The sequence below is a fragment of the Cnephaeus nilssonii genome, assembly GCF_951640355.1.
Source record: "Cnephaeus nilssonii genome assembly, chromosome: 8".
Classification (NCBI taxonomy): Eukaryota; Metazoa; Chordata; class Mammalia; order Chiroptera; family Vespertilionidae; genus Cnephaeus; species Cnephaeus nilssonii.
Window position 1 is genome coordinate 389,409 of NC_137079.1, and position 20,308 is coordinate 409,716.

Genomic DNA, 20,308 nt, shown 5'->3' on the forward strand with positions numbered 1-20,308 from the left:
ATTGAGCTCTTTCTATTGTTAGCAACATGATTGAATCCATATATATCACAAAATCTGGTATGTGATGACTGTAAATAAAAGTTAAGTTTTCCTTGAAATGCCTGTCTTAATAGTGCCTTAATTAAAATAAATTGTCTAGTTGTCTCTTGGTATCCTCCGGATTGTCACACCTGACCTCCCGGTATCACACCTGTCCTCCGGATTGTCACACCTGTCCTCCGGATTGTCACACCTGTCCTCCGGGCGTCACACCTGACCTCCTGGTATCACACCTGTCCTCCAGGTTGTCACAACTGTCCTCCGGATTGTCACACCTGTCCTCCTGGTATGACACCTGTCCTCCTGGTGTCACACCTGTCCTCCTGGCGTCACACCTGTCCTCCTGGTTGTCACACCTGTCCTCCTGGTGTCACACCTGTCCTCCGGGCGTCACACCTGTCCTGGTGTCACACCTGTCCTCCCGGTATCACACCTGTCCTCCGGGCTGTCACACCTGTCCTCCAGGCGTCACACCTGTCCTCCTGGTGTCACACCTGTCCTCCGGATTGTCACACCTGTCCTCCAGGCGTCACACCTGTCCCGGTATCACACCTGTCCTCCGGGCGTCACACCTGACCTCCCGGTATCACACCTGTCCTCCTGGTATGACACCTGTCCTCCTGGTGTCACACCTGTCCTGGTGTCAAACCTGTCCTGGTTGTCACACCTGTCCTCCTGGCGTCACACCTGTCCTCCGGGCATCACACCTGTCCTCCAGATTGTCACACCTGTCCTCCAGGTGTCACACCTGTCCTCCGGGCATCACACCTGTCCTCCTGGCGTCACACCTGTCCTCTGGGCTGTCACACCTGTCCTCCGGGCTGTCACACCTGTCCTGGCATCACACTTGACCTCCCGGTATCACACCTGTCCTGGTATCACACCTGTCCTCAGTGCAGTGTGATGTAGTATGACTTGGGAGGGGGCCAGTGGGAGGGGTCATTGACAAATGCAACGTGGGTCCAGACCCAGGAGTCTCCTGGGCAGATCAGTTCTAGGAAAATTAAGCATCTGAAAATCGGGTCCCTTAAGACTCCTTGTGGCCACCCTGTTACTTATTTCCAGGGGTCCCTGTGGCCGTTTGAAGATTCTGGCAGAGAAAGGAAGGGGTGGAGATGATGGGAGCCGAGTTGGGAAGGAAATGGCCGAGAACCAGAGGACAGCTGGGTCTCATGGGACATGCAAGCGGCTTTGGACAAGATCTAAGGTCCTGGGAGCTCCTAGAAGGAGAGCAGAGGGGGAGCGGGGGGCTGGTGCCTGGACTGACCGGGGCCGGCATGCCCAGCCACGGGGGCAGCAGGCAGTCTTGACTAGAGCAGGCAGGTGGCCGGATCCGTCAGCCTCCCTGCATCAGCCCGAGCAGCAGATGGGGACGTAAACGCGTGAGCACAGGGAGACGCGGAGCAGCGTCCGGAAGAGGCAGGTAGAGCCACACCTGTCCTCGCTCTCCAGACACCAGGTGAGAACACACAGGTGCTGGTGGCACACGCTCCGCCATCCGCTCCCGAAAACAGTCTGTTTCCGCTCGCAGATCTCCAGAAACCACTGCTGCCAGTGTCCCTGAGGGAGGAAGCAGGGCCAGCGGAGGGTCAGCTGCACTCCCGGATTGTTCGAGGTTTTACAAGGAAGCCCTGACGCAGCCAAGGCAGCCCCTGCCTGTGTGTCCCGCCACGCGGCCCTGCCCGCTGTCCCGAGGGGCGCAGCCTCTGGGTGGGGAGCTGGACTGACTGACTCAGGAATTCAAGTGGACCAAGAAGGACTTTCCCAGGCACTGCTACAGGTGTGGCCCCCGAGCAAAGACCCGGCGATGGAGGAGGGAGGCCAGGAGGGGTGCCCACAGGGAGCGGGGGCAGATCTGTGGGCCTGGAACCCAGTCGCTGGGGGAGCGGGAGCCTTAAGGAGAAGAGCACGCGTTTACCCACACGATTACATCTGAACGCGGCTATTAGTTTAGAATGAGAAAAACATCTGAAAAAGTAAGACTTTAAAAGCTGACATGTCCAGCCCTGACTGGTTTGGCTCAGTGGACAGAGCGTCGGCCTGCGGACTCAAGGGTCCCAGGTTCGATTCCGGTCAGGGGCGTGTACCTTGGTTGTGGGCACACCCCCAGTGGGGAGTGTGCAGGAGGCAGCTGATTGATGTTTCTCTCTCATTGATGTTTCTAGCTCTCTCTCCCTCTCCCTTCCTCTCTGTAAAAAAATCAATAAAATATATTAAAAAAAAAAAAAGGCTGACATGTCTGGAAAAATGACTACTGTGTAGCTGCAATAGCGTATACCTTTCTTAGGCTGTGAAACCACCAATGTTCTCTTTAGTCTGGCGTGGTGAGTGGGCATTTGTTTTTACCGCTGGTCGTTAGGGTGTGTGAAATAGCCGCATGCCATGACTAACACATACCCGATGACAGTCAGCGATCTTCTCATGCAGAGTAAGTGTGCTTGTCTCCCTGGCAGATAAAACAGACTGTGTGGTGAGCACGCCGATGTCTGCACCTCACTGCGGTGTTCTGGTAGTTCATCCAGTAGGACGGCGACACATTGAAAGACTTGGTATCAAGTTAACGTACTGATTTATAGACAACGTGCAGGTTCAGGCCACGAGGCTGAGAGAGTTTCCCAGCTCCCTCATGAGTGGGTCTCTGTCTGACTGGTGTCACCAGCGCTCACCCCCTCGTCACTCCCCGTTATCCATCCTTACGTCTGTAACCCAGTGACACTCAGAAACGGTGACGGTGCGTACTATTCCGTGTTCATGGCCTTTCATGCTTTAAAACAAATAGTGAAAAGTATTGACATTATGTCTCACAGTGTTTTCTAATGAAGGGCTTCACGTTTTCTGAAGTGAGACTTGGAGTCGGCCCTGCCATTCTCTAATCTCTCGTCTGATCCATGGCCTGCGGACGCTCATCTTTTTCTGCTGAGAGGTGCGTCCTTTGGGAGCGGTCCTCCCCGCTCCCCGCATTTCTGTAAAGAAAACACCAACGTGGCAGCCAGACCGTCCGGATGAGCTGCAGCCTCGGCGCCTGAGCATCCGTCAGCGCTCTGTCCACTGGGGGACCCGCGGGGTCCCCCTCGCCATCTGCCAAGGGTGTCGGCAGCATCCTGTGCAACGTCACTCCCTCCCTGGGCACCAATGACCCCGCACAGGTGTCACTTGCCTGGACCTGTGGCCTGATTGTTACCCGGCTCCTGTGTCTCTGATGCCTCATTGGGTGCCTCCACCTCCCACGCCCCCTCCGAGGTGTTCAGAGGGAGGACAAGCTCCCCTCGCCGTCTGCTTCCTACCCCACCCTCTAGTGCAGCTTCTCTTCTTTTTAACATGTTTTTATTGATGTCAGAGAGGAAGGGAGAGGGAGGGAGGGAGGGAGGGAGGGAGAGAGAAGCATCAGTGATGAGAGAGAATCACTGATCCGGCTGCCTCCTGCACACCCGATACGGGGGATTGAGCCTGCAACCTGGGCATATGCCCTGACCGGGAATTGAACTGTGACCTCCTGGTTCGGAGGTCGATGCTCAACCACTGAGCTATGCCGGCCGGGCTAGTACAGCTTTTCTTATCAAAACTTAAAGTCCAGATTTTTTAAAAAAATGATTGTTTTTTCTCTTTTGTAGATCCATGCCAATTTCTATTGTTTACTGAATCGTATATCACTCTCAGATTTGTCTTCTCTGCCAAGAGCTGTATTTATTAGTTAATATTACTCTGCCAAACCGTTCCTCTTAAATCTTTCAGAGCCCTGGTGTGTCCACAGGGTTTTCACCATTAATCTCATGTTTTCAGCAAAAGATGTATTATTCTCACAACACTCTCACGTTCAGACTCCCTACACATATTTTAGGTTAAATCCTTTTTTTTCTCAGTATTTTCTCACTCATCCTTCTTTGCCCAGTATCATCTAGTTTAACAAGTATTTGACCTTACCATGCCCCACCGGGACTGCACCAGGCACCACTGGAGAAGGGAGACAGGTCTTACCCGCGGGAGCTTGCGGGCCAGGAAGGAGACTGGTCAGACCGACTTTCCAGTTCACTCGACACTGTTAGCGCCCCCCTCTCTCTCGGATTAGGGTTTCTAAAGAGACACAGAAGGAGCCCCCTGAAGATTAAACAGTAAGTGATGGCAAGCCTGCGGGGAGGGAGATAAAAGCGTGGAAATGGCCAGCACAGCCAGTGTCCACGCGTGTTTCCATCTCCTGACTCACCCGGGGCCTGGCCACCTGACAGGACAACACGTGTTGCAGAGGGAAGCCTCCGAGAGGGCGGCAAGAGCCCCTGAAGTAGAGTGACAGCTCAGAAGTGAGACTGCGGGGCTGTGAAATGCAAACACCGACCTCAGAAAGCCGGTGGTCCCATTAGCACTACTGCAGGTTTTAGGGGAAGGACAATTAACACAAATAAAAACAAAATACACCCAGAAGACATGACGAACTCTGTCCCTTATGACAGAGCATCAGAACCCATGAAGGAACGCTGACAGGATTACACGAAAGGGTCAACAACCGACACTGAGCCGATAATGAAGCGAGGGTGCGGGACACCAGCTCAGCACGCATTTCTCTACACCAGCCAGGATGCCCAACGTGGACATTTAAACAGTTTCATTGATGAATTAAAAAAACAGCCCAGCTGGTGTGGCTCAGTGGTTGAGCCTTGACCTATGAACCAGGAAGTCGTGGTTCGATTCCCAGTCAAGGGCACATGCCCAGGTTGCAGGTTCGATCTCCAGTGTGGGGCATCAGGAGGCAGCCAATCAATGATTCTCTCCCATCACTGATGTTTCTATCTCTCCTTCTCTCGTCCTCTCTGGAATCAATAAAAATATATTAAAACAAACAAACAATAACAACAAAAATCTTAGGAATGAAATTAGCCAAGGAGACAAAAGACTTGCACATTGAAAACTACAAAAAAGTCGCTGCCAGAAATTAAAGAAACTTGGGGAGAGAGCCCACGCTCATGGTTTGGAAGACTTACTATTGCTAACACCCAAGCGACCTATATGGAGTGCAATTCCTCTCCATAGACAACGGGTTGTTTTGTCTGTTATTTTTGTTTTACAGAAATAGAAAAGTCCATCCTAAAATCCATATGGAATCTGAAGGGACCCTGAATAACCAAATAACCTTGAAGAAGAACAGAGCTGGAGGACGCACATTTCCTGGCTGCAAAGCTACAGTAATGAAGAGCGGCTGGGCGTAAGGACAGACGCACGGACCATCGGCATGGAACAGACAGCCCAGGAGCAAACTGCCGGTGTCTGGCCGGTCGTCTTTTCCCCATGGGGAAAGGCCAGGAAAACTGGGTACTCACCAGCAAAAGAATGACACCGAGCCCTTCTCTGACACAACAGAGAACAATTAACGCAAAATGGTTCAAACACCTACACTTTGGAGCTAAAATGATAAAACTCTTACAAGAAAACCGAGGGGGAAGTCGTCACGACATTGGAGTTGGCAGTGACCCCAAATGCACAGGCCACACAAGAAAAACCACACCCTGGACTTCATCCCAATGTGAAGCTTCCGTGCAACACGAATACTACCGAGGGGGGAGGGGAAGCCAGCATCGGAGAAGACACTTGCAAGTTATGTATCTGATCAAGGATTGATATCCAGGACATATGGAGCGCCTACAGCTCAGCAAAATAAACCAACCCAATCCAAAAATGGGCAAGAGACCCAACTGGACATTTCTCCAAAGAAGACATACAAATGGCCAAAGAGCTCCTGAAAAGATGCTAAACATCACCTATCGTTAGGGAAATGCAAATCAAAGCCACAGTGAGGAATCGCCCAAGACCCAGCAGGGTGACTATTAAAAACAACAGGAAAGAACCAGAGGTGGCGAGGCCGTGGAGACATCAGAAGTCTGTGTGGCCACGGGGAAGGTGAATGTGCAGTTGCTGTGGCAGACAGCTTGGTGGCTCCTCAGAAACGGAAATGGAATCACCATGTATTTTAAAGATTTGAAAGCAGGAAATCAAACCAATACTTGTCCGCCGATGCCCACAGCAGCATCGTTCACAATAGCCTAGAAACGTCTGGTGGCAGCAGCCCAGGCACCGTGAACAGGCGAAGAGATTCTTTAACAAGGAGCATATGCATGCACTGAAAGAGTATGCCTCCTGAAGAGCGAGCATTTGCTACAAAACTCGATGGGCCTGGAAAACAGTACGGGAAGTGAAATTAGCCAGACACAAAATGACAGACATTTCATGATTCCATGCATGTGAGGCACCCAGAATAGGCCATTCTGTAGGAAGAGAAAGTGGGACAGAGGTCGCGGGGACTGTGGGGAGGGAAGGGGCTTGCTGGTGGCTGTGGGGTTCTGCTTGGGATAACAGAAGAGTTCTGGAAGTGGGTGGTGGGGTGATGGCTGGATAGCACTGGGAACTGGGAACGCACTTAATGCTGCTGAATTGCAGACCTGCAAGTGTGTAAACAATACATTTTATGATGCGTGTGCTTTGCCACATTAAGCATTAAAAGCTGTAAACAATCTGATAGAATTTAAGAGATAAATCAGCAATTACGCTTAAAGACCTCAAGACCACTCTTGGTAATCGATAGGACAAACAGAGCAAAAATCAGCAAGGATGTATGAGAACTGAAAAACATCACCAATCAGCTCAAGCTAACTGAGACAGACTACTTGGTCAAAAACAGTAGAACATACGTTATTTTCAAGTGCCCAGGAACAATCACCAAAATAGACCCTTTTCTGGACCATGTAACATACCCTAATGAATTTAAAAGCATAAATAAAAATGATTCCAGGCATTTCCACTGACCATAATAAATTAAATTAGAAAATCAGTAACACCAAAATATCTGAAAAAAAAAAATCTGCAAATATGTACTTTTTAAAAATATGTTTTTATTGATTTCAGAGAGGAAGGGAGAGGGAGAGAGAGATAGAAACATCAATGATGAGAATCATTGATCGGCTGCCTCCTGCCTGCCCCCTCCCAGGATCGAGCCTGTAACCCGGGGATGTGCCATGACCAGGAGTTGAACCATGACCTTGTGGTTCATAGGTCGATGCTTAGCCACTGAGCCACACTGGCCAGCACAATGTGCTTCTAAATAGCCAATGGGGCCAAGAGGACATTTCTAGGATGATTATAAACGTTTGAACTGGATAAAAATGAAAATGCAATGTAGCCCTAACTGGTTTGGCTCAGTGGATAGAGTGTCAGCCTGCGGACTGAGGGGTCCCAGGTTCGATTCCGGTCAAGGGCATGTACTTTGGTTGTGGGCACATCCCCAGTATGTGCAGGAGGCAGCTGATCGATGTTTCTCTCTCATCGATGTTTCTGACTCTCTATCCCTCTTCCTTCCTCTCTGTAAAAAAATCAATAAAAAAAAGAAAAGAAAATGCAATGTAGCAGATTTGTGGACCGGAAAAGCAACTGGAAAAAGAAGAGTGAATTAAACCCGAAGCAGGACGAACATAAAGGAAAGAGCAGACATCAATAGAACTCAGACATCAGAGGAACTTGAAACCAAACCAGTTATTTGAAAAGAAAAATATGATTAATAAACTAACCTGGCTGACCAAGAAAAACGTGAGAGAACACACAAATTGCCAGTATTGAAAACGAATGCATGAACCCCAATGCTGATCCCACAAACAGCAAAAGAATAAGACAGCACCGTGAACCACTCCGTCCTCGTAAGGTAACAATTAGATTATGCAGACCAATTATTTCAAAGACACAAGCTACCAAATCTTGCTCAAGTGAGAATAGGAACTAAATAGTTCTGTTTTTATTAAAGAAACTGGGCTCTCTCCCTCTCCCTTCCTCTCTGAAATCAATTGTATATATGTGTTACATATATGTATATGTATTTATATGTATGTATGTATGTATGTATGTGTATATATGACAAAACCCAGAGAGTGTACACCACCAAGAGTGAACCCTAAGAAAAACTATGGACTTTAGTTAATAAGAATGTGTTAATATTGGCTCATCAATTGTAACAAATGTACACTAATGTAAGATGTAAAAAACAGGGAAATGGGTGGTTGGTGAGGGGAATATATGAAAACCGTATCTTTTGTTCAATATTTTCTGTAGATCTAAACCTGCTAAAATTGTCTATTAATTTTTATAAATATCTAATTAAAAATGTTTTATAGCCTCATATTCCTTTTTTTCTTTTTTACCAAAGTAAAACAGGGACATGCGTTTTACTCACGTTACCTGTTCTCATCGCTGTTCCTTCTTTGCTTAATGTCCTTGCCATTTCCTGGCCTAATTTTCCTTTTTCTGGCCAAAAATAACCGCCAGCAGAGGACGCTAGAAGGCAGGCGTCCCTCTGCCGAGAGGGGCCTTGGGCTCCGCTGGCTTAGCTCTAACTGCCCCGCTGCCCCTCGGGCACCTGGGGATGAACTCCCTGCTCGGAGCTTTAGGAGACCCGAGGGTCTGTCTACAGGGCGGCCGCGAATATCTGAAGAAAGAAGACGCGCTGTCTGGACACCGGGAGGGAACTCCCAGCTTTCCTGGATGTTCATGTGTAAGGCAAGTTGAAAGGTGTTGGTTTGCTTTTTCATCTTGTAGACACCAGAGTTCCCTGTCTAGCTAAGTTCTCAAGAAAATTAGAATACATTTCACTTAACCACTGTTTAGTGAGGGATCCAGGTTTTGGCTTAATTTGCTGTTGCTCTTCAAAGAAAACTCCCAGTAATGACAGCAAATAAATGAAGATATTAAAAGCTTCATTTAAGAGTGAGTTTCTCAGAGCCGTCTAATTAACCTGTAAAGTCATTTCATGTTCAGGTCTTTACTGAGGAACCGGTTCATTAAGAGTTTCGTTCAACTGGCCCATAAAATTCTGAATGTGACTGCCCTGTCTCCAGAGGTTATCCAAGCAAGGACGTGGGATGATCCCGCAGAGCATGACATGGGAAAATGCTTCAACTATTTATAGCAGCTCTTCGCTCTGGAAATCCCAGGCCTCTCGGTCTATTTATAGTCATTCTTCGGGTTAAAAGGGTGAACGCAGAAATCTTGAAAATGCTGCCTCTTATCCGGCGTGGAGGGAGACGGGTCAGCTGTCTCCCGGGGTTTGGTCACCAGACCTTCGGAGAGTCGTTCTGGAAACGACAATACACGCATCTTTGTTGAGGGAACAACGGGCTTCGTCCCGGCGAGCCGTTTCCCGATTCAGTGATGCTGACTGCAAACTGGATGTTGTCCCCGCACATGTGGGGAGGGGAGTGGGGTGACAAACATTTGCACGGGGCTCACGGAGACTCTCCGACGCTGGTCCATTAAGCTGGATAAAATGACCACGTTCTCCATTCCTCCGAGGAAGACCGCTTCTGAGAATGCCCGTCCTCAGGCCGCCTCCTCCTGCCGTGACCTGGGGCACAGGCCTCGTGTGGGCAGCACGGACTGCGGGACCTGCCGGCGCCGGGAGCCTGACTGGCCGCTTCTCAGTGTGTTCTGGGGGGAGAGAAAAGTTAGGGTTCCCGCAGTCGAACGTCCTGAGAGCTGGCCTGCCCTGAGCCGGGGGCTGCGGGAGCAGCCCCGCTTCTTCAGAATGGAATCGGTTGGCTCAAGGGCTAAGAGTGAACGTCCATGACTCCCCCTGTGGAGGACGATATGGCGTTTCCTCAAAAAATCAAAAATGGAGCTCCCACTTGACCCAGTCACCCCACTTCTAGGAATACATCCCAAGACACCAGAAACACCCATCAGAAAGGACATATGCACCCCTATGTTCACAGCAGCACAACTTACAAGAGCTAAGATATGGAAACAGCCAAGTGCCCATCAGGAGACGAGGAGATAAAAAGCTGTGGTCCCTTTACACCATGGAACACTACGCAGCTGTAAAAAAGGAGGATCTCTTACCCTCTGAGACTGCATGGAGGGACCTGGAGAGCATCATGCTGAGTGAAATAAGTCAGAGAAAGACAAGCATCACATCATCTCACTCATGTGTGGAATCTAATGAACAAAATAAACTGACGAAAGGAGTGGACCCAGAGACACGGACCACGCCTTTATCATACAGACGGCCACGCCTTTATCATACACATGACCACGCCTTGATCATACAAATGCACCACACCGTTATCATACAGATGACCATGCCTTTATCATACAGATGACCATGCTTTTATCATACAGATGATCACACCTTTTATTACACAGATGACCACGCCTTGATCATACAAATGCACCACACCGTTATCATACAGATGACCACGCCTTCATCATACAGATGACCACGTCTTGATCATACAGATGACCGCGCCTTCATCATACAGATGACCACGCCTTCATCATACAGATGACTGCACCTTTATCCATTCTGCTACCAGTGGGAGCTCCACAGCGGCTGCCGGTCTCACTCCCACCAGCAGTGAGGAGGCCGCCCCGTCCCTGCGCCCTGGCCAGCTGTGCTGCTTGTTGATGTGTCGATGGCAGCCACTCTGACAGGTGTGAGGCGACAGCTCACTGTGGTTTGATTCGCCCCCCCTCCAGTGCTGAGTGACATTGAGCATCTTTGTGTACGTCTGATGGCTGTCTGTCTGTCTTCCTCAGAGAAATGTCCCTTCATGTCCTCTGCCCACTTTCGATTGGATTATTTCTTGCTCTGGAGTTGTATGAGCTCCTCATGCATTCTGGATTCCAACCCCTTCTTACATGCATCATCCGGGGAATATCCCGCCCCACTCAGTAGCTCGCCTTTTGGTTTTGTTGATGGTTTTCTTTGTGTAGAAGCAAAGACAAACACCATATGGTCGGACTGATATGTGGAATCCACAAAAAAGCAAAACAAATAAACAAAACCAGACATAGAAACAGATTAAACGGATGGCTGCCAGAGGGGAGGGTTGTGAGCATTGACCTATGAACCAGGAGGCCAGGGTTCCATTCCCAGTCAGGGCGCATGATTCTCTCTCATCATTGATGTGTCTGTCTCTCTCTCCCTCTCTGAAATCAGTAAAAACATATTAAACAAAGAAAAGGCAAAGGGGACCAGAGTCAACAGCATTGCCGTAGGTTGGCAGGGTGACAGGTGAGTCCTAGAATAGAGGGGTGGCCACAGGGTAAGGTAAAGAGGCGGAACCACCATATTGTACATCTGAAGCTAACATGACCTGTGTACCGGCTCTACTCAAAGGAAAACATGAATTTAAGGAAAAGAAAAGTGGGGGAGTCCCCGGAGCACAGGCCACGCTGGGCGGCCGCTCCCCGTCCTGTCACGCGGGGTGCACACGTGAGCCAGTGAGTCACACTGTGGTCCGTCTCCGTTCATCCCAAACGCACTTCCATGTCACGTGTCCGGAACAGAAGACACCAGGAGGCGCGCTTACAAGTGCGCACGGCCCGTGACCTTCCGGGCGGGGAGAACCATCTCCTCCGATGGCGGGTCAGCGCCAGGGCAGAGACCCACTGCGTGAGAACCACGACACAAACATAAGGGGGCCCAGCTGGCGTGGCTCAGTGGATAGAGCTTCGTCCTGTGGACTGAAGGGTCCCGGGTTCGAGTCTCATCAAGGGAATGTGCCCGGGTTGCGGGCTCCATCCCCAGTGGGGGGCGTGCAGGAGGCAGCCGACCAATGATTCTCTCTCCCTTCCTCTGAAATCAATAAAAAATATTTTAAAAATTAAAAAAAGAAAACAGTAGTAGCTCATGGATGGGATGGAGAGGAGGGAGGCTTTAGAGAGAAACACAAGGGACCCCCCATTTCTCTCCTTCCCGCCCTGACTTCGGTCCCACGGGTCCCCCAACAAACCACACCTCCCGCCGGGTGGGCTTTCCACGGCAGCATCTTCCAAGGGTTCCCGTTGACCCCTGACCCCGGGCCCAGGCCTCAGGAAGCTGCCCCGGGCCAGGGGGACCCGGTCGTCATGGTGCTCACGTCTGTGCACACTCCTCCCCATGGGGCTGGGGGGGGGGGGGGAAGCGGCTGTTTGGGGCCAACAAGGTGCCACGCGTGGACGGGACGCGACCTCTGAGCCCGCCGGGTGGGAGGCGCTGCGTGGCGCAGGCCGCAGCGCGGGGGAGGCCGAGAAGCTGAGGCCCGAGGGGCTGCACGTGGCCAGCACGGGAGCGAGGGGACACCCACCACGCAGGACGGGGAACGCACCCACCTGCTTCTCGGGGACTCGGAAGGGGGTCCTCGCGGAGCCCCGTGGGGAGTCGGTGCAGGCCGTTGCTTGGTGGGCTCTGCTGGGGCAAACGTGAGGGTCGGGAGAGCCCCGAGCCAGGGGGGAGACCGAGGCCCGCGTGGCAGACAGCACAGCACGCGCCTTCACCCGTGGGCTGCGGGGAGGGCCGGTGGTCCTGCAGCGTGCGGCCCACGGCTGACCGTGTCTGTGCTACGCGCACTGCCCAGCGTGTCCTTCCCCGAGCGCGGGACCCCTCGCCTCCCTATTTGACAGTTTGTGTTTCCGTCGCAGCCGACATTCAGTGTCACTTTCATCAGTTCGTGTTCAGCACAGCGTTCGACAATGACATGACTGAGGAAGCGATTCTGCGAAAGTGCAGCCCACACGGTTATTCCAAGGTTCTGGCTGCGTTCCCGCACTGCACTTGACATCCCGCGACTGTTCTGTCGCTGCCCATCGTCTTCTCAAGCCCCTGTCCCCGCCCCGCGGCCTCCTCTCTGGCAGCCAGTCTGTCCTTCGCGGCTCTGAGTCTGTCCTGTCTTAAAGGAACGATCCCTCCGTCCACTGAGCACCCCCAATCGAAATGAGAGTCACCAGGGCCTGTTGGTCCCACTTCACAGGCCCGCGGCCTCTGCCTCCCCTCCGTCCTCGCTGTCCCTGCCGCTGGACCTTCAGAACCTTCCAGCATCCTCTGCCTCCAGGCTCGCCCACCCAAGCCTCCTCCACACTCCCTTCAGACGACTTTCAGGCGACCTTTCCCCCACACGCATCGGATCACACGGCTTCCTGCTCAGAAGCTTCTAAGTGAAGGGGAGCCGGGCTGGCGTGGAACCTCTGCCTCCCATCTCCTGTCCGGCCGTTCCCGGCTCCGAGCCCCGCTGCCCGCCCCTGGCCCGCCGCGCGGTGCAGGGATGGTGAACCGACGCTCCCCGGGCGCGTCCCTGCTGCTTCCTGGGAGCGGCCGCGCCCATCTTCCTGCCAGAGGCTCGGACGTGGCTCTTTTCTTTCCTTAAGGTTTTTATTGAGTTTAGAGAGAGAGGAAGGGAAGGGTAGAAACATGGAGGAGAGAGACACACGGCTGCCCCCAGCCCCCCAGCCCCCCAGCCCCCCAGGCCCAGGCCCAGCAGGGCTCACGGAGCAGAGGCTCTGCGGGAGCCCCTCCGGGTGAGCGTGCTGTGACCAGGACAAGAACACAGAGAAATCCTTCTGGAAGATTTCCAGACCGAGGACTGAACTCAGGAAGGGTTTGGTGAGCCGCGCTCACGGGGAATTCAGGGAACGCGACGTGTTGGTCTCCCTCCCAGCAGCAGATGGATTAGACCTGACGGCTTTCTGTGACACGGCCCTTTCGGGCTGGCGGAGGCTCCACTGGGAGCCCCAGAGAGAATCCGACACCCCTCCCGCCAGACCCCCAGCGGGCGGCTTCACCCAGGCTAGGGCTCGGCTGGAGGGGGGGGGGCGGGCTGGCTCTTAGGAGGCTGACTGTGCTCACCATGATGTGTGTTTTTTTGTGGGGAGGGCTCTACTTGTGACTTTGAGCATCGCCCACTTCATGGGCAGCTGCAGGCACCCTATTAACTCCGGCTGGTTTCATCCCGAGGATCGCTGGCTGCTGGGCAGAGGCAGTGGACATTACCAGTGAATCCTGACAATCTGGGAGTTAGCTTTTGGGTGTGAGAGCGTCCCGTGGTGACTGAAGTGGCTGAACCTACCCGCCCGCTTTCCTGGCGGCACCTGGAGCAGAGGGTCCCCAAGGAGCCGCTTCCCAGCCATGCGCAGGGGCCGGCGCCCCCAGGGGGGCTGGTACCTACCGGGAGAGCAGGACTGCGCTGAGCGTGGGCCAGCCAGTGCCCCCCCGCCCCCCGCGAACTCCTGTTACAGAGCTGTCCCGGGTGCCAGGAAGTCCAATGTGGCTGCAATTCGAGTCCCAGCATGGTTTTCAGGGGGAGGTGGCGCGGGCGTGGATTTCAGGGGGAGGGGGCGCGGGCGTGGATTTCAGGGGGAGGGGGGGGGACGCGGGCGTGGATTTCAGGGGGATGGGGGGGCGCGGGCGTAGATTTCAGGGGGAGGGGGGGACGTGGGCGTAGATTTCGGGGGGTAGAGGGGGCGCGGGCGTGGATTTCAGGGGGCGGAGGGGGCGCGGGCCTGGATTCCGAGGGGAGTGGGGGTTGGGCCCCGCACTGAGAACCCCTCCTCCGCGTCCCTAAGTTCAGGGCTCCGGGTGATTCTACCAACCTCCTGCCCTCAGCGCAGGGAGCGAGCGTGAGCCTGGGGCACAGCTGTGCTTCCTGTGGGTCTAAGCTGGGCCCCAAGGGCATTACAAGGGGCCCTGGAGCCAGTAACCGCAGGAGGGCGTGCTGGGAACTCTCAGGAACCCCGGTCCCCGTTGACCGCTGCAGGCCCCTCGGAGGCAGACGGAGGGGAGTGGCCTCCCAGCGCTCTAGGACGGCTGCCTGAGCCTCCACTTCCCTTCCAGTCCCTTCCCCTGAGGCCCCAGAACCAGAACCAGGCCCTGAGCCCGCCCTCCGGCTGCCCAGCTGCTCTGCACACTCAGGATGCCTCGTGGTCCCCAGTGAACGGCGAGTTTCAGCCGCTGGCAGAGACGCGTGGGCTGACAGCCGGCTGCGTGTGCCAGGCCCTGCGTGTCACCCCCCCCCCCCCCGCCCTGCCCGCCGCCCCCCCCCCCCCCCGCCCCTCTGTGCGCTGCGTTCACGGCTACACAGGGACAGAGGAAGACAGCTGGGGAGCCCAGGACGGGATTCCTCCCTCCGCCCAGGCTGGGCACAGGAGGGCCACGTTAGCTTGTTTCTGGTAAATCTCCTCTGAGTGTTAAAGACGTGAACTGCCGTCCCACAGAGAGGCTGAGTCCAGGCGTTAAAAGTGAAAGCAGAACAGATGACGGCCAGCATCCCGGAGCCGAGCCGGGGAGGGGGCACGGGATGGCGGCCGAGGCTTCGGGAAACACTGACCGCTAACGACCAAGCAGGACACACACAGCGACCACACACCAGGCCGCCGACCAGCCTGCTCGCCTTTGCGCCTTCGTTCAGTCGCTTCCATCCTCGTCTCGGGAGCCGCTCCCATGCTCCCGGGACAAACTGAGATCTGTCCTCCTGGCACAGAAAACAGACCATCGTCCTCCACGGAGGAGACAGCAGCCTGGGAGCGGGGCCTGGGCTTGAGCCACAGCCACAGGGCCTCTACATGCGTGCACCCGCGTGACCGAGCAGTTAAGCAATGATTAAACACACAATAGCTGTAGGTAAAAAATTACCCCGTCTTCATGGTTTTGTTTATTACTTAAAAATGTATTTTTTATTGATTTCAGAAAGGATGGAGAGGGAGAGAGAGAAACATCAATGATGGCAGAGAATCACTGACGGGCTGCCTCCTGCACGCTCCCCACAGGGGATTGAGCCCGCACCTGCCCACAGGGGGGGCGGGAAGCCGAGGAACCCGCTCTGGCCTCCAGAAAGGAGGAGGCTAAGCAGGCGGGAGAGGGCAAAGGAACGGGGCTGAACACAGACAAATACGGAGCCGAGTGGAGCTCAAGAAGAGGTGCGGGGGGACGGGGGGAGGGGTGGTGGGGGAAGCAGGGAGGGAAGGCAGCCCGGGAAGCTGGGCCTCCTCCATTTGCAAAGAGCTCTGAGCAGGGCCGGTCCAAGACGGTGTCCCTGCCCCTGTGGACACAGAGAAGCCAGGCCTGGGGTGGAAGGACCTCGGCCGGAGGAAGGCCCAGCACCAGGAAGGAGCCGCCAAACTGCAGCCAACACCTGCCGGCGCGAGGCTCGGACGGCGACTGTTCCCAACAGGAAGTGACGAGTCTTTCTCTTCAGAACAGCAGCGCTGCTGACCACTGCAACACAGTGCGTCCCAGCCCAGCCCCTCAGCTTCCATGGCTCTGCCTGCAGCCTCCACACAGGGGCCTGGGCCGCTCCGACTGCAGCCTCCCGCCTTCAGAGTGAACGTGCCCCATCCTCGGGCTCCGTCTCCGTCTCCGTGACGATCTTGGCAGCTGCGAGGCACTGCCCGGCCGATGGGCCAGGCCGGCAGGCAATTCCCACGCTGGGCCTGCACTGCCCCGTGCTTCCCTGCGAACCACGCTGCAGCCAGCCTCCGCGCGCCTCTCCCCTAAGGGCACGCTCCGAGAGGAGGACCGGGAGGGGCTGTGGGCACCCCTGCTCCCAGGTGCCGGCTGGAGAGAGACCTGCTGATTTCCATCCGCACACGTTTACCAAGACCGGCCGCGGCTCTCATGACCTGCCCGGGAGGAGCCAGGCTGCCGAGAGGAATGTACGCGCTGCTGCCTTTGGAGGGACGTCCGCGTCCACCTGGGACATGGCCTCTAAGCAGCGGTCCAGCCGATGGCCGGCAGACACTGGGTCCGTGAGGTCCAAAAGGTGGCCAGCAGACACTGGGTCCTCGAGGTCCCAGCCGGTGGCCGGCAGACACTGGGTCCGCGAGGTCAGAAAGGCTCGGCCGCTGCTCGAAGGCCCGTTTTTACTGGTTTCTGCCCGACGACCTGCCCGCGGTGGTTACACTGAATCCATCGGCCACCTTGAGAGCTGCCTCTTACCGATGTCGTCTTCTAAAACATGAACGCGGCACATTTCTCCGTTTGTCAGATCTTCAGTCTCTCTTAGCAACGTTTTACAGGTTCCCGTACTTTTGTTACATTTATTCCTAGTTAATGTTTAGATGCCATTATAAACCAATTGCATTCTTCCATTTTCAAATTGGTTATGGATAATATATATAGAAATACAATTAACTTAGTTTGGCATATTGGTTTTTATGTCTTGTAACCTTGTTAAAGGTTTTTATTTTTTGATTCCTTATATATTTTACAGATAGCGTCATGTGATCTGAGAACAGTTTTACTTCATTTCTAATCTGTGTGCCTTTCACGTCGTCTTCTCTGGGTGGGATCCGAGGAGCATGGTGAAAGCCGCCCTGTGGGACCGTACAGACCCCTCCTGAGCCCGCAGCCGAGGTGCGGCTCACCTGCGGCACTGCCAGGAGGATGGGAGGTTAAAGGCGCTTCCAGGGCCGGGCCGGGGGCGCCGTGAACTCGGGGGCGCCGTGAGGGGACTGCCTGTGTCGGACACGGATTTAAATCCGAGAGAAAGCCCTCATTACTTCCATGCGTCGTGACCTGGACTCCCGAAGGTGCACCTCCGGAGTTGACCATTGCGACGTCGGGGGACTTGAACTCGGGGGAGTCACAGCTACGCGAGCAGCCGCCCTCCCGCCCCCTCAGCAGGTGCCCGGGCAGCGTGGGCCAGTTCCCTCCGGGGACGGCGAGCCCGAGGGCAGCGTGGCGGACCCGCCCTGCTCCCGCCCCGCGTTCAGGGCCCCCCGCCACTAACCTAACCGCCTAACCGCCGTGAGTCTCGCTGCACAACCAGCACCCGGACCGAGGGGCGGCGTGGCCATCTCTGGCGGACGGCGGCTAGAAAGACCAGCGTCTGGAGGAACTGAGGGGCGCGACCGTTCTCTGCAACGAGACCATGAAACGGTCCCCACTCTTTATTCACCAGGAGAGACCGAGGCCTGTGGGATCTGGTCACGGCCACTCCCAGACACAGACACCCCCGGGCAGGGCAGGCTTCCGAGACGCGGGGCCACGGGAGGCCCGTGGGTGGGAGCCGCACCCAGCCTCGCTGCGGCGTGGACGGCCCTCTGGGGGCTCCGGCCCCGTCTCCGGAGCGTCGGATGGAGCCGCCTCAGGCGCGGGAGGGCCCTCACGGCCGCAGCAGGTAGTCCTCGCAGGCGCAGACCGCGTGCTGGGTGACCGAGTCTGGGGAGAGACAGGGCAGGTCGGTGGGTCAGTGGCAGGCGCACAGGAAGCGTCCCCTTTCTGTCCAAGCGTGAGCCGCACCGTGAGGTCTGCGGTGGCCTAGCGCCGCACTCTCCCCGCGTCCCCACGGCCGCAGCACATAAATCAGCAGGAAACGAAACCAAGGAGAGACGTGGCCTCAGGCACACGCACCTCACGCTGGGCCACCACGGGTGCCGTCGGAGTACTGGCTTCGCTCCTCAGACCACCAAACAGGGACCACGTGGGTGACGTCCGCGCAGGTGAGCGAGCGGGAGCCGCGGGTCAGCATGTCAAGCTCACCCGGCCCAGGAACGCCACGCGTATGTCCCCCCCCAGGACCCCGGCTGTCCCCGAGCCTGCAGTCAGAGGCACCCCCGACCTCCCTGCACTCCCCAGAACCCCAGCTGTCCCTGAACCTGCAGTCAGAGGTGCCCCCCAACCTCCCTGCACCCCCCAGAACCCCAGCTGTCCCTGAACCTGCAGTCAGAGGCTCCCCACAACCTCCCTGCACCCCCCAGAACCCCAGCTGTCCCTGAACCTGTAGTCAGAGGCACCCCCAATCTCCCGTGTGTCCCCCCCAGAACCCCGGCTGTCCCTGAGCCTGCAGTCAGAGGCACCCCCGACCTCCCGTGTGTCCCCCCCCAGAACCCCGGCTGTCCCTGAGCCTGCAGTCAGAGGTGCCCCCCGACCTCCCATTGTCCCTCAGGACCCCCGAGCAGGTTCCTACCAAGGATCCACTTCTCCGACAGGTACGTGACGGCCTCCTTCCTTCTCCCCTGGCAGGGCCCGATGAAGAGGCTGGCCTGGCGAGGGACCCCCGTGACCCGGCCCCCACACAGGAGGACCAGCTCCCACAGCTTGGCTCTGGGGGGGTCGCTGGCCGGTGAGATGAACATCGTGGGCTGGTCGGCGAACAGCGTCCCCTGGTACTGCCCCGCGGACAGGTGGCGCTCCTGGCGGCAGAGCTGTGGGCAGAGACACAGGGTCGGGCCTGAGCGGTCGTGTCGGGAACTCACGCCCTCTTGGGGGTGGCGCGTGGCACGGCCGGTGAATCCTGAATCTGAGGACCCGGAGCAGGTGGCGGCACAGACACGGACGTTCTCCGAAGCAAACTGCAGGCAAAGCCGTACAGGCGAGCGAGGGTCAGGCCCTGAGCTGTCCGCGCTCTGGCCGAGCTGCCGAGGACTCCCAGCTGCGCAGCAGAGAGAACACGGTGTCCACGCGTCCCGGCACCGCCCCACCCGCACGAGCAGGGCAGCCTGTCACAGGCCCGGGAGGGCTCCCCATGCGGCGCCGCGGTCCACACGGGAGAACCAAGCCGAACCCCTCACGCCCCCGGGCGCGTGGCTGGGAGGGATGCGGGCACAGGGCTGTTGGGGGCAGCGGGAAGCCTTCGGACCCGGGATGCGGGGTGAAGACCCTAACTGTAACGGAGCTTCTGTCCGGCTCCCTGCAGCGGGGTCTCCACGCGCTGACCTGCGCCCTCGCAGGGACTCCGATGGCCGGGCCCAAGCAGCCCCTGTCAGAACACTGCATTCTGGTCTCAGGCCCTTTCCACTGCGGCCAGCCTGCCCGTCTTACTGCCGAGCAAACGCCTCAAGGAAGGCAGCGCACAGGGAGGGCGGTGAGAAGCACAGCCGCGGGCCGTCTGCAAACTGCACTCCCACGGCGGCTCACGTTCGGAACCACGACTCGAGCACCGCAAGGAGCCGAGTCCCAGACGCAGCCGAGGCGGAGGAACCAGGCCTCCGCGGGATTGGACCGGCCTGTGCACGGGACGGGGTGGGAGGGAGGGAGACACGATGACAAAACGAGGTGCTCCCTCCAGGCAAATCCTCCCTCTGCCACCTACTCTGTGACTGAGCTTCAGACGGTCAACACCGTGCTGCCCAGGGCGGGGGACAGGCCGCGGCCCTGGCCATGTTGCCAGGTGTTCACAGGGCATCTGGCGAAGACCCTTCACCCCCATGACTCCTCAGCCCACGCCCCTCCCACTCCACAGCCCATGCCCCTCCCACTCCGCAGCCCAAGCCCCTCCCACTCAGCAGCCCAAGCCCCGCCCACTCCACAGCCCATGCCCCTCCCACTCCACAGCCCAAGCCCCTCCCACTCCACAGCCCATGCCCCTCCCACTCCGCAGCCCAAGCCCCGCCCACTCTGAAACACCTGCCCCGTGGCCCCAGGACCCCTCGGGGTTTTCTCTTGCCCCTCCCGGGGCCTGGGCTCACCTTCTCCAGGCCACACTATCCGAGAATTCTCCTCTTCCCGCCGCAAGCTCCGTCCTACCAACGCGGTTCATTTCCGGCTTCAGCA

At 56.3% G+C, this 20,308-nt stretch overlaps 1 protein-coding gene across 2 annotated transcripts in view; it reads right to left on the reverse strand.

Annotated features, from left to right (window-relative positions):
* Positions 1 to 17,552: 17,552 nt before the first annotated feature.
* MCPH1 (microcephalin 1) overlaps positions 17,553 to 20,308 on the reverse strand; it is a 106,643-nt gene continuing 103,887 nt past the window's right edge. Inside the window, exons 13-15 of one of the 2 annotated variants that reach the window (XM_079779009.1) lie at positions 18,723 to 18,960; positions 17,829 to 17,974; positions 17,553 to 17,671 (exon numbers count right to left, since the gene is read on the reverse strand). In XM_079779009.1, the coding sequence (XP_079635135.1) occupies positions 17,919 to 17,974; positions 18,723 to 18,960 (294 nt within the window). In that variant the 3' untranslated portion in view covers positions 17,553 to 17,671; positions 17,829 to 17,918. Of the gene's footprint in view, positions 17,672 to 17,828; positions 17,975 to 18,722; positions 18,961 to 20,308 lie in introns of those variants that run through there. The other variant, XM_079779011.1, reaches the window with a different exon arrangement.